This window comes from Ochotona princeps, chromosome X, assembly GCF_030435755.1.
Source record: "Ochotona princeps isolate mOchPri1 chromosome X, mOchPri1.hap1, whole genome shotgun sequence".
Taxonomy (NCBI): domain Eukaryota; kingdom Metazoa; phylum Chordata; class Mammalia; order Lagomorpha; family Ochotonidae; genus Ochotona; species Ochotona princeps.
Window position 1 is genome coordinate 48,302,977 of NC_080865.1, and position 23,463 is coordinate 48,326,439.

The 23,463-nt window shown below is 38.3% G+C and overlaps 1 protein-coding gene across 1 annotated transcript; it reads right to left on the bottom strand.

The window, feature by feature from the left end:
* Positions 1-20,669: 20,669 nt before the first annotated feature.
* Positions 20,670-21,663, bottom strand: LOC101536527 (cofilin-1-like). The gene has a single exon (XM_036497879.2). It carries the CDS (start codon positions 21,590-21,592, stop codon positions 21,092-21,094), a length of 501 nt encoding a protein of 166 aa, XP_036353772.2. The 5' UTR covers positions 21,593-21,663; the 3' UTR covers positions 20,670-21,091.
* Positions 21,664-23,463: the final 1,800 nt, after the last annotated feature.

Consider the following 23,463-nt stretch of genomic DNA (forward strand, 5'->3'; position numbering starts at 1 on the left):
TGGGTTCAGCATGGAGCGACTCATGTACATATCAAAGAAACCAAATTCCAGAACTTCCTGGCCAGGCGGCCAGCAGGCACAGCTTGGCACCAAATGGCGCACTGGCCGCCCGGGAGCCACTCACGCCATGTACGCACGTACGTGGTGGTGGTAAGCTTGGCTGTGCTAGGCTGGAATCGTGGCTGGGGACCTGAGCCCTCCGGGCAGCATGGCTGCCCCGGGGTTGAGACGCTCAGGCCCTGCCCGGATCCTCCTAGCTCCTCCCCCACTCCAGCCGCATGGCCCGCTGAGGAGTTCCAGATCCGCTTCTCAGAGTCCCAGGACAACCCTCCCACTCCCAAAAGAGGGCCATCAAACAAGGACCCCAGCAAATCAGGAAGCCGCCCGGGAGCCACTCACCCCATTTACGCACGTACGTGGTGGTGGTAAGCTTAAGCCAGCCTATTAAGTCAAGAAAACTGACCTCCAGAGAAGGGTAACAGATTTCCTAGTGCCTTGAAATAAATTTGTGGAGACTCTAAAGCAAATGTATATTTTCACATTACAACACTGGTGTTCCTTCTGCATCAGTTAACACAACCATAATTTGTTTCGTTAGTTTGTGGTTCCTGGCTAAATCATGCAATTTTGACATAGAATCTGTCCCTTTGGCTCTGTCACTATAATTAGTTAATACTGTGTGTCTGGAGCTATGCAAACTAAATGAAATAACTCTTACAATGCTCATGTCTTTCATCTTTACTCATTATAGGCTTAGGCAATGATTTTGTTTTCCAAGTTAAATACCTATGGTCACATCAACTATTTCTTCTGTGCTAGTGTTGCTAGACCTCACACTGCCCTACTTGCCATCCTCTGGGAATGTTTCAATTTATCGGTGGCCTTCCCTTTAATATGTGGTATAACCCACCACACAAAGCACAATGTACAGAGACAGTTGCTGCCTAAGGGCTAAACACTATTACTTCTGTTAATGCAGACCATGATTGCATTACCTCAATTTTTCAAGTATGTGCTTCACTTCGGATTCATTTCAAGACCAGGCTCTACTCAACCCTCAGGTTATTTTCCCCATGAACTGTTGTTAAAATAGCATGTTAGCAATTCTGTCCTTAGACAATTGATTTTTAGAGTCAGAATGCAGGAAGTGGACTGGGAGGTCAATTTCACATGACAGGAGGGAATGACTTGAAGGACTGAAAAAGTGAGTTCCAGAATAACACAGAAACAATGGTGAGTGAAGAATTTCAAAAATAATAATCTTCACCAGAGAGGAAATGTTGGGAAAAAATACAGAATACATAAGCCAAAGTAAAGCATCAAGTCATTTATCAATTTCTTGGGATAATTAAATGGGTATGCCGACTAAGTTCTGTAAGATGTATGGAAAAGCGATAACTTATTTCAGGAACAAAGACATCACAATCAAAGAAACAAAGAAAGTCATGTATACCTTGTGACTTCACGATGTTTATAATGAAAACTAATAATACTTGGAAATGTAATTAGAAGTATTTTTAAGAATAATCACAGAGGCCAGCATTACGGCGTAGCTGGGCTCTCTGGTTATGATGCCAGCATCCCCTATGGATTCCAGTTCAAATCCTGGCTGCTCCACTTCTGACCCTGCTCCCTGCTGTTGAGGGCAGTGAAGAATGACCAAGGTGCTTTTCGGCCCTGCACTCACACTCATCTTGGAGTTCTAGTCTTCTGTCTTTAGCCTAGTCAATCCATGAACATTGTTGCCTTCTAGGAAGTGAATCAGTGGATGGATGATGTTTTTACTGTGCGTCCCACTTTCAGGTCTGCCTTTCAAATACATGAAAAATAAATCTTAAAAAATACTATAACATCTGTTTCCAAAGAAGCAATTGACTTTTGGTGGTCACACATTTACTTGTACTTTGAAAACTGCCAGTGTAAAAATATAGACTGTGGAGGTGTCACACAGTATTTAATCAGCAGCTGGAGGCTGATTTGTGGCATGATGTGTTAAACCATAACATTCTAACACTGGAAGCACCACATGAGAGCTCCTTTTCACATCCAGGCTTTTCCACCTCTGATCTAGCTGGTATGTTGTGAAGGAGACAGTTGAAGGACCTGTCACTTGGGACTCTACCACCCTCACAGGACACCCTGATGGAACTCTGGCCTCCGGGCTTCAGCCTGGGACAGCCATGGTTATTGCAGGCATTTGGGAGGTAAATCAGTGGAGGGAAGATTCCCAATCCCTTTTTCTTTCTCTAGCACTATAATTTTCAAATGAAGAAATATTTTTAAAATTCAGTAGCTTTTTATCAGAACTACTATGGCTGAAACAAATCTCTAAATCCTGAAAGTTTCAAAGATTGCGGCATCCCAAGAGTCTTATCTGAGGAGGGACTACCAGAAAAACATTATCTGTCATATCTCAGAAATATGCTTTTAGTATGTCATGTAATGTACAACCCCAAAGTTATTACTGAGACAGAATAATACACTATGCTAACAAGTGATGAATCATATCACAGGAGTTGAAGAGCCAATCATTGTCTCATTCCTTCACCTACATATCTGTAGTGCCTAACGTAAGTGTGATACACCCCCCCAAAAAAAAACTGTTTAATGGAATTACTCCCCCACCTCTTTCTTCTAGGCATGGCTTAGTGAAACAAAAGTTCTATATCAGCTACATCCACAGCCTAATTTTCAAAATGGAGATACTAAGATAGCTGACTTGCCCTAATAAGTCTATACCAGAATAGAAATACTGTATTCTGATACATGCACCTTCCCACTGAGATCTCGAACAAGACAAAGATGTCGATTATCTCCACTGCTATTCAACATAGTCCTAGAGGTACTCGCTGAGGCCATAAGACAAGAAAAAGAAATCAGAGGAATCCAAATGGGAAACAAGGAAGTCAAGCTTTCACTGTATGCAAATGACATGATCCTCTACATAGAAGAACCAAGAGACTCAATACAGAGATTGCTAGAACTTATACGAGAGTTTGGTAGAGTGGCAGGGTACAAAATTAATGAACAAAAATCAACAGCCGTAGTGTATGCAAATAGCCCCAAGATGGAAAAAGATTTAACCAGCAAGATACCATTCAAAAGAACAGAGAAAAGTATGAAGTATCTGGGAATTAACCTAACCAAAAATGTACGAGACATACTTGAGGAAAACTACAAACTACTTAAAAAAGAAATTGAACAAGACCTCAAAAGATGGAGTAACATCCCATGCTCCTGGATAGGTAAAATCAATATCATTAAAATGTCTATACTGCCAAAAGCAATATATACATTCAATGCAATCCCAATCAAATTGCCCAAAACATTCTTCATGGAACTGGAAACAATGATTCAAAAGTTCATCTGGAAACACAAAAAACCACGGATAGCTAGAACCATCCTGAAGAACAGGAAGTTAGCAAGGGAATCACAGTTCCGGACCTCTGGACATATTATAGGGCGGTGGTTATCAAAACAGCGTGGTACTGGCACAAAGAGAGAGAGGAAAATCAATGGAGCAGAACAGAAACACCAGAAGGGAACCCACACAGATACAGCCAAATAATCTTTGACAAAAAGACAAACGACAATCCAGGCAAATGGGAAGGTCTCTTCAATAAATGCTGTTGGGACAACTGGTTGATAGCCTGCAGAAACCAAATGATAGACTCACATCTCTCACCATACACTAAGATCAAATCTAAATGGATAACAGATCTAAACCTACATCCAGAAACCTTCAAACTTTTGGAAGAAAATGCTGGAAATACTCTACAAGATCTAGGGGTAGGTCCCGACTTCCTAAAAAGGACACCAAAGGCATTAGCACTCAAGACCAGAATAAACAAAGGGGACCTCATCAAACTAAGAAGCTTCTGTACAGCAAGGGAAATAATCAACAAAATAAAAAAGCAACCCACAGAATGGGAGAAGATCTTCGCGCACTACGTAGGTGATAGAGGGCTAATCTCCAGAATATATAAAGAGCTACAAAACAACCAAAATGTCAAAACAAACAAGCCACTCAAGAAATGGGCACGGGAAATGGGCAGACATTTCACAAAGGAACAAACCCAAATGGCAAATAAACATATGAAAAAATGCTCAAGTTCCCTGGCAATAAGGGAAATTCAAATTAAAACATCAATGAGGTACCACCTGACGCCAGTAAGACTGGCCCACATGAATAAAAGCACCAACAATACTTGCTGGCGAGGTTGCGGGGAAAAGGGAACCCTACTCCACTGCTGGTGGGGCTGCAGGCTGGTACAGCCTCTATGGAAATCAGTATGGAGAACATTCAAACAACTCAAATTCAACATATTGTATGATCCAGCAATAGCACTCCTAGGAATATACCCAAAATACCTGTTTTATGAGAAACCAACATGCACTCCTATGTTCATAGCAGCACAATCAGTAATTGCAAAAACATGGAAGCAGCCAAAATGCCCATCAGCAGAGGATTGGATAAGAAAGCTATGGTTCATTCACTCCATGGAATACTACTCAGCTATTAAAAAAAAACAAAATGCAGTTCTTTGTGGCCAAATCGGCACAACTGGAAACCATAATGCTAAGGGAAATGAGCCAATCCCAAAAGGTTAAACACCACATGTTCGCCTTAATTTAAGATGATATGATGTTATGTATAACATGTTATGTTATGTATGTTATATGTTGTGTATAAACTAAAATTGAAATGTCAATGAGGTGGTCACAGAAGGTGGTTAAGAACTACCATTTATTTTTAACATATTGGCTACTCATGACTATGTCAATTAATTCCATAATAATGTAAATTTTTACTGATGGTATGTTGGAGCTTTTAATTGATCGGGATGATACTCTGCTGGCTCTGTCTTCAAACCAGAGAGGGTATACCTAAGAAGCCATTGAACTCGACTGGACAATAAGATGCTGGACTCTATGTTTGGTATATGCTTGCAATGAGGGAATCTCAACTGAACTTGAGCTGTGGTTATGCAACAAGGTGGAGGAATCCACCATGTTGGGAGGGTTTTGGGAGGGGTGGGGAGAATCCCAGTACCTATGAAACTGTGACACATAATACAATGTAATTAATGAATAAAAAAAAATCTATGAGCTTACAAAAAAAATGTGCATGTGAAAAAAGTCAACTGACATATAAAGGAATGCCTATTAAACTCCCAGGAGACCTTCTACAGGAAACTCTACAGGCTAAAATATAAATGTTGACATGAAAGTTCTAAAATGGTTAGGGGGATAGAGTGGGTATACATTCCTGAAGGTTATCATCAGCTGCCTTATGGCAACCATAAGGCAAACCTGCTGTTATGTATATGCACAAAATACAAAAAGAAAGAGTTTAAATTTTCCCAGATGGCTAAATAGGTAAAAGACGTGTTTATTTGGACCAGCGGTAGCTAGTACAGGAGAAGTTGAGGGAAGCATATTCCCAGGAAAAACTTGGAGAAAGAAAAGTTTACAGAGGAAACACTATGCATTGCAGATTCACCATGGAGAAGAGTGAATGTAGGGATTAATGCAGTGGCGAACAGAAACACCAGCGGTTGCACACACGCCCAGGGCTGGATATTAGAGTTCCTGGAGAGCAAATCACTGTTGATGTTGTCTGATACAGAATCTTGTGGAAAGCATTGACTTTGGGTTTGGACTGGTGCTAGTCTAGGAGCCAGGGTACCACCAGATGACTGCAGGGAAGGATCACATCTCCACTGTCGCCCCCATCCAGGAGCCCAGATCAGTTAAGATTTAGTGCCATTTTGAATCCAATGAAGAGTGCAGCAGCCATTCATGAAACCCAGTGTTACTGATAACATATCCTGCCATGGGACCTTGTGGACCACAGTGACTTCAGATTGATTGGAGCCAGGGTAGGGGACAGGTGTCCAAAAACCATTGGGCCTAACAGACCATTTCTCCCCACCACTTTCTCCTACAGGGATGTCTCATACAGAACCAGGAAAGCCTCTTTAGTAGCCAAAAAAAAAAAAAAAAAAAAAATCTTGGACCCAGCTGCGTGGCCTAGCGGCTAAAGTCCTCACGTTGAAAGCCCCGGGATCCCATATTGGCGCCGGTTCTAATCCTGGCAGCTCCACTTCCCATCCAGCTCCCTGCTTGTGGCCTGGGAAAGCAGTTGAGGACGGCCCAATGCATTGGGACCCTGCACCCGCGTGGGAGACCTGGAAGAGGCTCCTGGTTCCCGGCTTCGGATCGGCATAGCACCGGCCGTTGCGGCTCACTTGGGGAGTGATTCATCGGATGGAAGATCTTCCTCTCTGTCTCTCCTCCTCTCTGTATATCTGACTTTGTAATAAAATAAATAAATCTTTAAAAAAAAAATCTTGAACAAATACAACAAAAATTGTGACATCACGGATTTCCAAACATTATAAACTAGTACGCATAAAACAGCATGGTATTCATATATAAATAGATTAAGAAGTGGAAACACCATAAATTAACTCATATATTTATATGTAATTGATTCTTAACAATGGTGCCAAGAACATACAATACAGAAATAGCAGATTGTTTAGTAAGTAGCATTTCAAGAAAATTGAGTGCCTATGTACAGAATTAAAATTAGACCCTTACTCCACAATATATAAAAAAATCAAAGTGGATGAAACAGTTAAATGTAACACCTGAAATATAAGACCTAAAACTGTTAAACTACCAGAAGGAAATAGAAGGGAAAAACTACATTACATCAATCTGAGCAATGATTATTTTTTTTTTATTTAACCAAGAAAGCATAAGAAATGAAAGCAAAAATAGAAAAGCTGTATCAAAATAAAAAAACATTTTGCACAACAATGGAAGAAAAAAATGAGGACAAAAATGGTGACTGGGAGAACATATTTTCAAGTCACACACCTGATAACAGGTTAATGCCAAAAGCTTATACAGCTATATTAAATATGTAAGAAAACAAAAACTCTGATTTTAAAATTGGTAAAAGATTTGAGTGTGTAAATTTTAAAGATAAATGAATAGAAAGCATATATTTGAAAAGAGCTCAATATTACTAATCATTGATGGAATTACAATGACTAATATAAAAAAGATGAAAGATAATACATGTTATTGATGGTGCAGAGAAAATGAAATGCTTATGCACATTTGATGGGGACATAAATAAATGGAAATGCTTGGGAAAACTTCCTGGGTATTTCTGAAATAAATAAAAATAGAAAAAAATAAAATAAAAATGGAACTGTAAGATCCAACAAACCCACTTTTAATCATTCACCAAAAATTGTTCAGTTTGTACAGGAGGTGGAAATTTACTGAGGTTTATTATAACATTTCACAATTGCTAAGCTATGAAAAAATGGAAATGCTTGGGAAGACTTCCTGGGTATTTCTGAAATAAATAAAAATAGAAAAAAATAAAATAAAAATGGAACTGTAAGATCCAATAAACCCACTTTTAATCATTCACCAAAAATTGTTCAGTTTGTACAGAAGGTGGAAATTTACTGAGGTTTATTGTAACATTTCACAATTGCTAAGCTATGAAATCAACCTAAGTATGTCCATTAACAGAAACATCTATAAGTAATTTGTGGTGCAGATACAGTATGTCATTGTATTCAGTTTTACATGTTAAAATAATCCACACACAAATACAGTATAATCTGACTTGTATGTGGATAATAATAAGAGTGATCTTATATTAGCATAGTGAAATTATAGTTACCAGACTCTCCGGTGTTTGAGGAACATCTTAGTTCATTTGTGTTACACTAACATGATAAAATAGACTAAGTACTTTATAAATATTAGAAATTCATTAGTTCCCCAATTCAGGTAATTGGGCAGATGAGATGGCCAGATCGAAGTGCTCATTCTCCCACTGCTTGGGTTTCCAATTTTACCATGAGAAAGCAAGGAGACTGTGTCTGAGCTTTCAGTTTATAATGAGAACCACATGATAATTTGCCTAATTACAACAAATAAAAAAATGTGAATTGGGACCGGCACAACAGCTCAGGTAGTTAATCCTCCACCTACAAGTGCTGGCAGTCCATATGGAAGCCAATTCATGTCCCAGCTGCCCCACCTCCCATTTAGCTCCCGCTTGTGGCCTGGAAAAGCAGTGGAGGATCGTCCAAAGCCTTGGGACATTACACAGTCATGTGGGAGACCCAGAGAAGGCTCCTGGCTCCTGGCTGACTACAGATAGGCTCAGTTCCAGCAGTTGTGGCCATTTGGGGACTGAAGCAGTAGATTGAAGATCTTTTTCTCTGTCTCTACTTTGCTCCCGTGGCAGCCAAGTCCTTATAACCATATGTTTCATCGCTTAGTGGATGGATGTCAGGCAAAAGCTGAAAAACACAGGTGCAGGACTTCAGACTTTCTAGCAAGTCTGGTAGATATTTTTTAACAAGTGTTTAAGTCGGGGGTGTGGGGAGAATCCCAGACTCTACAAAATTGTACCATAAAATTCAAAAATTAAAACTAAAATTAAAAAACAAGTATTTAATAATAGTAACAGAAAAGAAAAATTATAAGAGTAGTTCTCAAAAGACTCTGTTGTCAGCCACCACCTTAGACACTGGCCTACTTCAGGGTTAACACTTCCAGAGATCAAAAACCTAAGGAAAAGACTGGCTAGAGCCCTTAGCTAGCAGATACTGGCTCCAAACCATTGTGCCTTTTGCAAATGTGAAGGTAATTGGAAAGAGAGTTGTCCTTAACTCCAAGGAGAAGTGGAGAATCTTGGAGCACTGATGATTGAGAGATCCTAGTACTAATGGGTCCCAAACATTCCAGTGGCTCTTTCTTTGCCACTGAATATCACCTTGGAGTAACCTGAGGCAACCATTGATAGCAAAATAGGAAAATTGAATTCCTAGTTGGGCACTGAAGCTGTTTGCCCTGAGCCAACTCTTGGGGGTATTATTCATAATTTCCTTTGTTGTCAAAAGGATAAATGGCCATCTGAAAGTAAGTAGTTTTACCTGTCTTATAGATTGTTTGATTGACTTCTATCCGGCACTCCAAATGTTTCTTTATGTCCAAAAGACAAGGGATAGAATCAAGAGTCCTTACTCAAAGGCTCAGTGCTGCCTTACAGCCAGTAGTCTATTATTCCAAACAAAATGGATGTGCTGTCTTGTGATTGATCTGGCTGTCTTCGAGCTGTGGGTGCTACTGCCTTATGAGTAACAGAGCCTACTAAGCTTATCTTCGGACAGCATCTGGAATACCATCTCACATCAAGTCTAAGCAATCCAGAAGCCAAACAACACCAATGACATACAGGAAGCCAACTGACCTCTTCTCTGGCCCTGCTTCTTGACATCCCTGTTATAATTCTGAAAGCTTCACATGTTCTCAATCCTGCCACCTTATTGGAAGGACTCACCCATCTGTGCTAAGACTTGACAAGGCCCTGACAACTATCTACCAATACGTAGAAGCTATAGAACTGGTACATGAAGAGAGTCATGTTAACAGCAAAAAATTCAACCATAAAATGCAGTCAAGAGAAACTAACATTTTTAGGTGCAATCCAGTTCCCAAAGGAAATGGCTACTATCCATTACCTAGGCAACAATCTGGCAGCTAAGGCTACAAAGTTAGAAACTGGAAAAAAATATGCAGCCTACAGGTTGTAATATTAAATATAGATCCTTCCCTGTTTTCTGAGCTTCCCAGGATACTGTTTCAATTAGACAATTTAAGCATGGCTTCCATACAAAGTTCTCTGGTGGCTCCCTAAGGAGGACATACTATTCCTCTCAGATACTGAATAATGGAAAATTATTAAACACAAGATGTTACTCGTTTTTTGGTGAAATTCCCTGTCAAACTTAGAATTCATGGAATTTTGAATAACAGAATTATGACCATCCAAAGCTGGCTCAGGCTTACAGACCTGTTACCGAAAAAGTAGGTCTTTGGTGTTCACTGCTTGGATAGCCAATTCAGCAGAGAGTTGCTGAAAGCTTACTTCAGAAGCCAGAAGTCTTGATGAAAAGGGAGACCTGAGGGTTGAAAAATATACTACTTGCGCCACACCTGCAAGCAAAAAGGTTTTTAAAGTTATAGGAGTAGCTGCAGGATGAAGTCAGAAATGAAACAATGAGGGGCTGTTACAGGAAAGCTAGTGAGATGAGTCCAGGTGTGTTTGGTTATATCAATCATGATTTGTGAGACTGCATACAATAGTGAAAGTAGAGTAAGTGAAATTTTATTTAAGTAAGAAAAAGAGAAGCTCGAATGATATGATCAGAGAGATTGATAGGGAGACCAAGATGCTGATGTCTCACTATCAGGGATATTCATATTGTCTTTACTGTGTCATCTACAGGAACAAATGTAGTGGTTATACATTCGTGAAGACTGGGGGAAGCATTATTGCTGTCATTACTAGTTTATTTTTATCAAGCCAGATCTTGTCATCATTGCTAAGTATTTGTTAGAAGGGGGTCCATATTGTTTTGTTTAGTGCACACATGCTATTAACAAGCAACAGCATGCAGGCTGGCAAGGATCTGTGGTATGGTATTAGTCTTGCATGCTTCTAGTCTCAGTCTCCCTCCAGCCTAGTTGTAGCATTGTGGGTTAAGTTGTTGCCTGCAGTGCTGGTGGGAAATCTGGATGAAGCTCCTGGTTCCTGGCTGCTGACTTCAGCCTGGCCCAGCACCAGACCACTGTTAACTATTCTGAGAGTGAAACAGCAGGTGAAAGCCTTCTCTCTCTCTCTCTCTCTCTCTCTCTCTCTCTCTCTCTCTCTCTCTCCCTCTCCTCATTCTGTAATTCTGCCTTTCAAATAAATTATTTTAAAGACACAGATCAATGACTGTTGCACTAATAATTTTGCAGATTTTCAAGCTTTGTTCTGCTGATAGTCCTTCAGACCCTTTGAGTGTAAGGAATCAGCCAGTTGGAGGATTCCTAATAAGCCGTGTTAAAGGTCTGCCATTCCTAAACATCTCCTTTCAGTAGGTTCCTGAAGTTTTGATGCAAACATTACTCACTAGATCGGTCACAGGCAAGTAATTCATAGATTCAGCAGTGGTTTTTTAAATATAAACCATGAGAGAAAGGGAAAGCAAGGTGCCTTTGATAAAGTTATAGCAGAATCTGTACCTGCTACAGCCCTAAATCTTATCCAGTGTACCCATTGCTATTAGACCTTATATAAACATTAACAATTCAGGTGATATTAAAACTAATATCTAAGAGATATGTAAAAACAGGCAAAGTGATTACATTCATTCCCAAAGGGAACTTTTGTGTAATTTTTATTGTCATTCTTGCTTCATATATATGAACTTACATAGTATTTTATACAATTAATGTCATTATGTGAGATTAATAACAAAGTTATGAAATAAGGTAAAATTATATTTCATTTTTATGAAGAATAGTTCGGTAATGACAACATCCATAAACATACGTATGCCAAATTATATAGCATCCACATATGTATATATCTTCCACATTTGAGGGAAAACATGTATTATTTATTCTTCTGTGCCTCACTTATTTCACTTAGCATAATGATGTCTGTTCCATCTATTTTGTTGCAAATGGCAGTATTTCACAGACAATTTGGCATATATATGCAGAACGGGATGTGGCTAGTCATAAAAAAATAAATACTGTACCTATATGGGATGCTCGTGTTGGAGCTTATTGTTCAGCTCATTGTACAACTTAATCTGCAATGCTAGTCCCTTAATTTTTCTTTTGAAAAATGTCTATTCAGATCATTTTCCTATTTTTTCCCTAAATTGTTTGTTTTGGTGTTATTGAATTTCCTGCATTCCTAGTATATTCTTGATATTATCCTTTATCAGATACACAATTTGCAAATATTTTCCCCATCCCATCAGTTTTCTCTTCACTCTACCTTTCAAATTAAAACATTAATTAATTTAAACATTTTTTTACAAAAATGAGTAGGTTGAAAATGTGTGGATTTATTTCTGCTATTTCTATTTTGTTCCTTTTTCTACATGATAATTTGTCTATGATTATTGGCAAAGAAGTTTACCTTTATGTTTACTAGTTTCTCTCTTTTTTAGATATTCAGCTCCTTCATCCTTTCCAAATTTCATCAGGACGTGGATCTATTCATTGTTTATCTCTTTGCTTATACGTCAGGTTTTATTTACCCTCTGTAAAGCCATCATTTTGTATTTATGTATTTCAGTCTCCCTGCCCCTCTGTAAGCCTATCTTTGCATATTTTTGTCCATTTGTGTATCTTCGCTCCTCCATTTTTATCCAGTTCTCCATTCATTTGTATTTTTATTTCCATATTCCTCTATTTATACATGCACCCATCTTATGATGTATCTCTCCTACTGTCCAACTGTCTCTCACATATTTTTCGCATTATGACTTTTTGAGTATCTCATTTTCTGTCTGCTTTCTCTCCATTATTTCTCCTCTCCCTCTGTCATTCTCTCTCTCGCTCGCTCTCTCTTTCTCTCTCTCTCTCTCTCACACACACACACACACACACACCTGGCAACCTCTACTTTTTCCACCCCCTCCACAACTCTGTATTTATGCTTCTTTGTCCTCTCGATTGACTGTCTTTCATCTCTTCCATTCTGTATCCAACCTGATGTCAGATTGTCTCTGTTTCTCTTTCTTGGCTTTTTTACATTTCTCCATCTCTCCAAGTTTTTGTCTTCCTGCTAAAATGAGTCTCACTCTCTCTCAGAAATAAACTAACCACTTGTCATCCTTATTTTCATTACCTTCCAACCATAAATCTTAAATGATACAGTGAGACATTCTGATAATGTGGGGCAAGTTCAGTAATGTACTTAAGGGACTATTCCTAAAGAGTAATAAAGGAGTGTTATTAGAGAAACTGTGATTCTAATTGCCCATTAATTTGTAGGATTATAAAATCTGGCCTCTTTTACTACTTTGACTTGAAATAAACCTTGTTATAACTATACCAGAACTACCCATCACGTTGGTATGAAATCCCATATGTAAGTTTCTCCAGTAAACTCTTATTATATGGAAACTCTTCCTCCATTTTTTCTTTGTCTCAGTATTCCTGCTTGCTTCAGGGAACATTACATGTACTGCCTTGAAAACACCATACTCACAGGTGTACTCTTATATGCGATTCTTTTACTATCTCTTTTGTATCATTTTGTCTCACTGCGTATGTGTATATGTGAACTTGTAGGTGCCTGTCTGTATCTGTATTTGTATATAAGCTTGTTTTGGCATGTGCTTCCATTCAAGAGTGTGTGTGTGTTTGTGTGTGTTCATATTTTCCCATCTGTTTCTCTGAATACATGTTCTTATTTACACATGTTTGTGTCGATATACATGGGGAAGACTCTAATGTTTACACACACACACAAATAGCACATGCCTTTTTCATGGTGTGTGTTTGGCATTGTGTGTGTCGTATATTTTTTAATGTGGTTTTCTCCACCACTTACTTTCTCTTTTTTTTTCTCTTTAATTGTCTGCTTCTTCTGGTTCATCTGATTCTCTTGGCTTTCTCTATGTGTCGCTGTGCAAGTATCCATCTCTGAGCCTCTGTATGTCTCTATGTAATTTTCTCCTGTCTTTTCACATCTGTGTTTCTTTTTCTCTCTTTTTTCCAAGCCAACTCAGTTCCTATTTTTCTTCTTTAATAAGTTTTACTGAAATGTATATGGTGTACAATACTCAATAATTATAAGCATATATACTTTCAAGCCTCATGTTTTAATAATGTTTGCATATATATGAGTCTCATTTCTTCAAAGTAAACAAGGACATTTCTGAAGGCAATAAAAGTGTCTTCTTCATTGTCATATTTACTTTGCTGGTCATTCCGTAACTGCATTAACATTAGACAGCAACTTAGTTTACACTGAAATAAGTCAATTATTAATTAATTTTGAATCTAACAATCACATACCAGATCTGAGGAACTGAAGAGAGAGAAACAATATCGGGATTAAGGTCCGAATTTCAGGTTTGAAGACAAAAAAAGAAGAGATAACTGCCAGAAATCAATGCCTTGTATCAGAAACTGTTTTAGGAACATAGAAATACACATGAAAATGAAGAAAATAACTGAGAATTTAGGCTCAGTGATATCTGGCGTACAGGGTGAATCACACATGTAGTTAGTAACACTTAAAATTTATTGATAACTTAATATATATAGTAAATCTATTTAGTATTTTATAACCATTATCTTATTTAATGTACAAAGCAAATTGATTATGTAGATATTTTCATCCACTTCTCAACATTTAAAAAGGTAGAGACACAGATCATGTAATGACTCAGCAAGGAAACATCTAATTCAAATTTCACATAATAAGCGTTTAGTCATTCTCCAGCCTCACCTGGCCCCATATTCACCAAAGGTCAGAATCTGTATCTCTGAATACTGATCTAAAGCTTCTTCTGACCTATATGATTAAAGTTACAAACTCAGAGAAAACCTTGGAATCTCTGATTCTATTCCAACTTAATCCACAGCAATGTGTAGAATGGAAAATCCAATACGAAGTAAATAATAAGTGCAAAAAAATAGAGGAAGAATTTCTTGGCTTTAAGTCTTATTGCTTTTGAAATTGAAATGTGCCACCTCCCACATTTATGAATGCACTTGCTTTCACTAGATCGCATTCTGTGTCTGGAAAATACCTGCTGTGCCTACCAATCTCCTGTGAAGAGATTAGCTATAGTGCATACTAAAGATTCTTTCTGTAAGCAGAAAAAGTTGCCTCACTATTATACACTAGGTAGCAATGAAAAACATTCTTAAGAAGTTTTGACTTAGAGTACAAAATTCTAGTGTGTTTCAAGAACAAACTAAATTTCTTCAGTAAAGAAAAATTAGATTTATGGGATTGAATACCATTCTTTTATTCTTCATATAAAATTTCTATTTTTGGAGGATATTAAATAGTTTACAGTATGTTTCAGGAGTAGAAGCTGATGTAAGGGAAAAGCAAATACCCTTAGTTATTCCATAGTCCTTTGAAAATCTTTTATTCCTATAAAAATGTACCTTGGAAATTAATAGTTAGGCTACATAAATATATTATATCACATTACTGTTTACAACAGGGAATTCTCATGTAAGGGCTGACATTTACAATCAGACAGTCTCTCTAGTGAATATATTAAATTCAAGAGAATTAAACCTATTCTGTCAATAAAATTCAACTTCATGTGATTAGTGATGCAAGTAGCTTGTCAAATTGCCTCTAAAAAAAAAATATCCTAGGCAATGGCATTTTGGCATGACATGCAAAACCACCACCTGCAATGCTGGCACCAGTTCATGTCCCAGTAGCTCCATTTCCAATCAAGTCATATGCTAATGGCATGGGGAAAGGAGTGAAAGGTAATTCAGGTGTTTGGGTCCCTGCCACTCTGTGGAAGACCCAGATGAAGTTCCAGACTCTTGGCTTTTACTTGGCCTAGTGGCCTAGTGTTGATCATTGTGATCTCTGAGAATAAACGAGAGAAAGAAAAACAGAGTCTTTTATCTTCCAGTTTATTGAAGATAATTGACATGGATGAAGAAATATGTAATTTAACCTCTAACATCGCATAAGTATCTTCCCTTTCGTGAGCACAAAGAGCTTAACTCAGTTGAACCAACGTATTAAGTGAACTTAAGTTCTGTAAAACAGTCTTTTACACTTTTAATCCCAATACTTGGAGTCATGAGACAGAGAACAAAGAGGTCTGAGTGGAAAATTTAAGAGTAATACAGGGAGCTAATTTCCCACCAGAAGAAAAGATTTTCTTCTCTGTAAATAGTGTTGGGGTCATTCACAATATTTGCAAAAACTTTGAATAAAATGGAATAAATTTAATCAAGCATATGAAAGACATCCACAATGAAAATTATAAAACATTATAGAATGAAACAGAATAAAACACCAAAAATGAGGTCCTGGGACCTGCCTTCTAGGTGGGTGTCAGATTCATGAGCCTCAGGTGTAGGGGATCTGGTGGGGCTCAGGTCGCCTGTCTCTGGTCTTGGGGCCTGCCTGCAAGGCGGGTGCGGGTTTATGAGCCCCAGGCGTGGGGTATCTGGCGGGGTTTGGGTTGCCTGACCCGGGTCCTGGGGCTCACCTGCAAGAACATGTCCTAGTTAGTGAAAAAGGTGGAGCAGTGAACACAGGCCCTGTTGTAAAAGGAGAATATGGCAGGTCATGATGTCATAGTAAAAGAAGGACAACAGAACAAGCTGGACAACTACCCCAGTCAAACGACCTTGAGGAATGGAGAATTGAGGCTTACTATGTCAGCCAATGGGCATTGGGAGGGTGATATCATGCTTGGATTAATGAAATCGACAGCATTTCAGAACTATCCAAGCCACTTGGGCAGAACCCTCAGAATATGTACACACTGAAACCCTGTGTTGATATGAGGTGGTGGTCCCTCATCCCTGGGTCCTGGGAGATTTAGAAAGTTGTGTGTGGCTTCTCCCTTTGTCTCTCCTTCCCCCAGAAACAACAAGAAGAAATAGCAAAATTGAAAACAATGAGTTCACCCAATTTTCCCTAAACCTCGATCCTTTCCTCCCTGATCAACCATTTAATCATCATAAAAATAAAATTAATTAAAAATTTTCAAAAACACCAAAAATGGAAAAAAATTTAATGTTCACAGTTTGGAAGAATCAATATGATCAAAATATCAATACTATTCAAGGAAGTTTATATATTCATTACAATTCCAATCAAACTTCCAATAGTATTCTTCTCAGATCTCCCCCCCAAAGAAACACTACAATTTATATGAATACACAAGAGACCCTGAATAGCTAAAGGAATCTAACACAACAAAAGCAAAGTGGAAATCATCACAATACCGTATTTCAAGACATACTACAGGGAAGTTATAATCCAAACACACTGATACAGGCACAAAACAGATATTTTGGTCACTACAACAGAATAGAACCTCAACATTTGATCCATGAAACTATCTTGGATAAAGGGCAGTCTCTTCAGCAAATGGCATTGGGAAAATTGGACCTCTGAATGCAGAAATATGAACCAATATCCCTGTCTTGCACCTTATACAAAAACCAACTCACCATGAATGAAGTATCTAAATCTACAACTTGATACCATCAACTTTTTAGTTGAAAGCATTTGGAAAATTCTATAAGACACTGCTACAGACAGAAAAAAAAAAAAACTTCTGAGGTTACTAACATCATGCTTGGAAGCTTTTGCACTGTAAAGGAAATACGCAAGAAAGTGAAGAGACAACCAGCAGAACGGGAGAAAATATTTGCAAACTATACAATGGATAAATGATTAATACCCAGAATCCACAAAAACCTTCAGAAACTTAACATCAACCAAGGCAGCATTGATCCTCCCAGGTCTAAAGCTTGCTAGCCAATACTGCAAATTTGAATTTGCTAATTCCTCATTAATAAATTTCTCTGTCTCCAGATATATTTGTAGGAAAGATTAATTTCCACACAAAACCACTTCAAACTTCTGTAAAAAAAAAAAAGTCAACCGTATGTATGTGACAGTCTATGTCTGTATGCTTGTTCCGTTCAATTCTATTGATCTATATATCTGTCTCAGCACCTATGCCACACTCCCTTGATTATTGTAGCTTCATGATAAATTCCCTGATTCAGGCATTTTTCATATACACAATTGGTTTTATTTTTGTATGTTTATTTATTAATAATATGGGTTACTTAAAGTTCCCAAATTTTGAAATGTTAACTTCTCTAAACCTCAGGATTTGTCTGGCCAACTCCTCCTACTTTCCTTTGAAGAAAATATAACACAGAGATGGTATGTGACTTTCTCAAGACCACAGAAGCATTGAGAGGGTCTTCCTCTGAGAGAAGATACAAAGAATATCACGTTTCACTGCAGGAACATGCCCTTGAACATTTCCTAAATAAAAACATTGCTATGTTTCTCAGGGTCTTTCCTTACCTTGAGAACTGAGCAAATAGAAAGTCTCCAATAAAGTGCTTTATTTCTAAATATATATAAGAGCATATTTCTGCAATATTAGAAATCTGTTTGCTTTAACCAGACAATGGATTTCTGTTCTTTTCTCTGAATGCCCAAAGACTTTGCTATTACAATATAAAACTCCTATTCTTCCCAACACATTCCTTTTGCTTGCGAACATGATCATGAATCCTTAGAATGAAATTAGTTTCTTAAAAAAATGGATAAAAAAGGGCAGAAAGAACTAAAGGGAATGGGAAAAGAAAACAGGCATATATGCTGGCAAAAGACTTTAACCCAGATTTACATTGTTATTGGGGGTATTTTTGTTAAGTGTTGGGGAGTGATGACGATCTGCTGCGCAATAAGAAATTAGTTTTTGGCAGAGCCATGGTACTTAATCATTGCCAAATAAAATTCTGTGTGTTTTTTAAATTTTCATTTGGAAATGTACAGCAGATTTATGGAGATAAGGAGAGACAGAACAATCTTTCAACTTATGGTTCATTCTCCAGATGGCCACAATAGTCAAAGCAGGAGCTCCAGAGTTCCATTTCTGATCCAGCTCTCTGCTAATGCACCTGAGAAAACAAAAACAAACAAAGATGGCCCAAAGGTTTGTACCCCTGACACAAATGTGGAATACTTAGATGAAATTTTAGGCTCCTGGCTTCCTCCTGGTCCAGCCCTGACTATTGCCATTATCTGGGACGTGAATCAATAGATGGATGATCTCCCTCTCCCCCCATGTTGATTTGTAAATCTGAGTTTCAAAATTTTAAAAAAATGAATCATAAAAAACAAGCAAACAAAAGATGTCCACGTTCCATGTTAAGCTACCTGAATCAGATGTCTGGGTCCAGGGCCTGACACCAAATTCCTGCTAATGCCAACTTGGTTTTGGCTCAGATTAGTCTAGATTATTCCAATCATTTAAAGAACCAATCAATGGATGGGATCTATCACTTTGTCTCTGTCTCTCATATAAGTAGATTTTTTAATAATTAAAACAAGCAGGTGGCAAGTGGATTGTTTTTTGAGAAACATACTTCACACAAAAACAATTAGATATGTCCTATAAATGAAGAAACATTGCATTAGAAACCACAAGAACTTAGTTTTATTGTTGATGTTGCTACTAATGAACTAAAATTGTGAACAACTAGATCATGTCTCTGGCATTGTAATCTTCACCTACCCTAATTACTTATAAATAGATTGACCTTATAACTCCTGAAAAACTTTGTAACAGGGGCCACTGCCATGGTGTAGTAAGTTTAACCTCTGCCTGCTGTGCCAAAATGTCATAAGGATGAAGATTCCAGTCCCAGCTATTGCACTTCCTATCCAGCTCCATGCTAATGTGCTTAGGAAAGCAGAAGAAAATAATCTAAGTCCTTGGGCCCCTGCACCAATCGGGAAGACCTGGAAGACACTCCAGGCTACTGGCTTCAAACCAGCTGAGCTCCAGTCATTGTGGCATTTGGAGAATAAAACAGCAGGTAGAAGATTTACCTCTCTTTCTAAATTTGTCTTATAAGTAAAATATCTAGATATAGATATAGATATCCTAAAAAAAATATATATATATATATATATATCCTAACAAAAACTCTGTAGCAATCTAACTGTACCTTCCATGTACAAATCAGATGATGAAATTAATTATTTCATCTGTAGGATTAGGAACATTTCAAGATAAAATCTCATATTTTATACATTTCAATTTCTTACATAATTCCTTTCATGTACAAGATACTTCGTTTATCAATCACATCACTCACTTAGCACTTAGAATGCCCCAGGCTTAATTCTAAGAACTTTGTAAATGCTAGCTTGATTTTTATCCCTCAGCTATCATGTGAAGTGTTATCATTAATATCAAATTATACATATGAGATCATTAAAACATAGAATGGCTAAATCAATATCATCACTTTACTCATAATCTTTTAATTGTAACATCCCAGCATTCTATATGAAAAGCACAGATCTTCCAAATTCTGTACAAAATCCGCATTGCATTGTGACCATTTAGCAGTTCCAAACTGTCTCTATGTGGTTCACATATTTTGTCTACATACTCCAGATCATTTATGTCAATGTACCTAGTTGCTCATTCCCTACAATTATTAACAACACCAGAGACAATTATACACACAGGAACAGATATAGGCTCCAGTCCTATATCCTGTAATTCTGCTGTCTACGAAGACAGCAACAATTTCTAATACATCACTTACCAGCAACTCATCTGAATACTCCAAACTGTTTGTGTTACCCAGACTAAGTGGCTTCACTTCTCCATCTCTTACATACAAATCAAATTAAATGATATTACCTAAATTGTAAGTTTCTTGTACCAATCACATCATATGATAAGTATAAAAAACTTAGTATAGCACCTGATAAATAGCAATTACTCCATAGATATTCACTTGACCATTATTGTGCCTGCAATACTGCTGCTGTGACAGACAACAAAATGGATTCCTTAGAGCTGAATTCTAAAAGGATATTAAAAGATCACATTCTAAGACAGGCAATTACAAAAATATTTTTGGGAACATTGTGTTAAACAGATTTAAACATGCTTTCTTATGGAAATATTTTTCAGTAATTTTAAAATTCTTTTTTTTTTTTAATTGAAGGTCCCTTACTGGTTCTGCTTCCACAGTGATGGAGACCAGGGGAAGGGGGGGACCAGCCAGCAGGGGAGGGGTCGTCTCCACAACATTCCATTTACACACAGAACTAAACGAACAAGCACGGAGTCACTACTGTGGTTAGAAGTTGGCAGCACGGGAAGAGACAGGAGCAGTTGGGGAGCAGGTATCGTTAAAAAAAATACAGGACTGCCCCCCAAACTTGGGCGCCTGGGGGAGGGAGATTGGTCTATTCAACCCAAAAGGAATCAGATTGGAAGCGGATTGTGGGGGCCAGAGCCATCAGGGCTGCAGGGGAGAGGAGGAAGAGAGCGGGTTGTTTGGCAACTGGGGCAAAGGGACTGCCCTCCCCCTGCTGGTTCCCCGCAGCCCCTCCGGTCTGGCAGGAAGGGGGCAGCCTGCAACCCCCAAGGGCCGACCTGGGGCTGTGAGATACTGCGGGCAGGGCTGCGGGGGCTCACAAGGGCTTGCCCTCCAGAGAGATGACTGCACTGCCCCCCAGCTTCTCGGCCAGGGTGCAGCGGTCCTTGACCTCCTCGTAGCAGTTGGCTTGGAACTCGTGCTTGATCCCTGTCAGCTTCTTCTTGATGGCGTCCTTGGAGCTGGCGTAGATCATTTTGCTCTTGAGGGGAGCACACTCTGGGGCCCAGAAGATGAACACCAGGTCCTCCTTCTTGCTCTCCTTGGTCTCGTAGGTGGCGTCATACAGGGCGTAGCGGCAGTCCTTGTCGGGCAGCATCCTGACGAAGGTGGCGTAGGGGTCGTCCACGGTCTGGCCCACATCGCCCACCAGGATCTCCTTGCCCTCCTCCAGGATGATGTTCTTCTTGTCCTCACTCAGGCAGAACAGCACCGCCTTCTTGCGCTTCTTCACCTCCTCCGGCGTCGACAACTTGCGCACCTTCATGTTGTTGAACACCTTGATGACACCATCCCACACCGCCACTCCAGAAGCCATGTTTCCAGAAGCGAGAGGAAGATGGCAAAAGCGGAGGCCAAGGAGACAAGAGAGACGCGGCGGCAGCTGCCTGTCTCTACCTAGGATAATATTTTCCAAATGTATTAAACTCAAATCTTTTCTCTGTTTTAATGAATCATTTTACAGGAACAAAGCTTCATGGAACATGCTTTGGAAAACTTTTCTCAGTGTATGTATTTGTGCTCAGACCACTTGGAACCAGATACACTGGATTTCCTTTATGGGTCTCAACTTCTTCATTTGTAAAATGATAGCCAAAAGAATCATTCAGACTCAGAGGATATGGAAATTTTTTCAGATATAGACTATTGTCATTTTCAGCAGGACCAGGATTAGAGTAAGCGGTTGACATATATTTGTATTAACTTTTTAAAAGAGTTTCTTTAATATGGTGCCTTGCCCAAAGAAGTGGGGCTATGGAGAACATTCTGGTATTGAAGCTAGCAGCTTAAAGGTCACTCAGGAAGCTTATCTTTAAAAATCTTGAAATCAAAAGATTATTAGAATTCTTTCTGAATGCATTACTAAGTTAATTCAACGCATGCCAACCTCTGAACTCTATTGTCTTTCATTTGAAAAAAAAAAAAAAAGAAAACTTCTTTCTTAATCTTTTTATCTGATCCCACACAGAGCATTTGCTGATTCAAAATGTGGCATTAATGTGGGCAATACTTGAGAAGAAATAATTACAAAATGACATTTCTAATGGAAGGAGAAAAGCTCTTTCTTGCTATAGAAAAACTATTTTATCTCACCTACCAAATTTCTGAAAATGTAAAAAACAAACATGTGTATATGAACATAGATGTGTGTATGTGTGTGTTATCTGTGCGTGAGTAACCAAAAAAGTATACTTTGACTGTAACATTTGGTAGCAGATTGGAGGAACTGGAATCAATAAAGTCAAAATAGTCCTCCCATTGTCCTCTAGGGACAGAAATTGGTGCCCCTAAGTCAAAGTCAGTGGTCATAGCTATCATCTTACATGTTTCTATGTCAATGCCAATCTCATTCTCAGATAATCTTACATATTTTTTCAGCTTTTTCAACATTTAATTTAAGGGAAACATGTTTCAAATAAAATGCTATTTTTTCCTCCAAAAAGGAACAAGAAATGAGCTTTCAAATCACTGAAGACTTTTAGTGCTGTCTCATGTAGCCAAGAAAGCAGTTGTGTTTTTACGCATTATTTTGGATTTGCCAGATGATGAAGAGAGAACATTCTGCATCCACAAGTGCTTCATAAGCTGGAGGAAATTAAATTTGGACACAGACATGACCAAATACAATGAGAAATCAATCTTGAAGTCACTAGGTACTCCTGTTATGTTATGTACCCTGGACTGTTGTAAAAATAGCTCCACAATCTTGAAAGGCTTACGTTTCATTGAAGAGCCCTTGGACTTCAATGACCCAAGATTCGGCTTCCTGAATAACCATCTTCATGGCCTAATCCTCATTTTAAAGTTATGCTTTCTGTCTTAGTTCATTTACTAGAGATCGAGTATATAGTGTTCCACAGGTGTATTTTGTGATAACTCTCTGAGTTTGAAACCTCTCATTTGAAAAATAGGAATAATTGCCATTTTTTATTCTTCTATCCAAGAGCAAGTATAGTTGAAAGGTTAACAGGATGAACTCTTGAGTCAGGCTTCCTGCTGTTGAATTCAGTCTCAATATTACAGACTTCACAATACTCTGTATATTATTCAATCTTCCTATACTTCACTTTCTCTATAAATCATTAGAAGTATTTCTGAAAGAGTCACTGTGAAAATTACCTGAGTCAATAGTTTGAATTGCTGGGATCAAAATGTATCAATAATAATTACTCATGAATTGTAAGCCAT

What these genes read in the sequence shown, in the direction of transcription:
- LOC101536527 (XM_036497879.2), bottom strand. Translation starts at nt 21,592, where the DNA reads ATGGCTTCTGGAGTGGCGGTGTGGGATGGTGTCATCAAGGTGTTCAAC.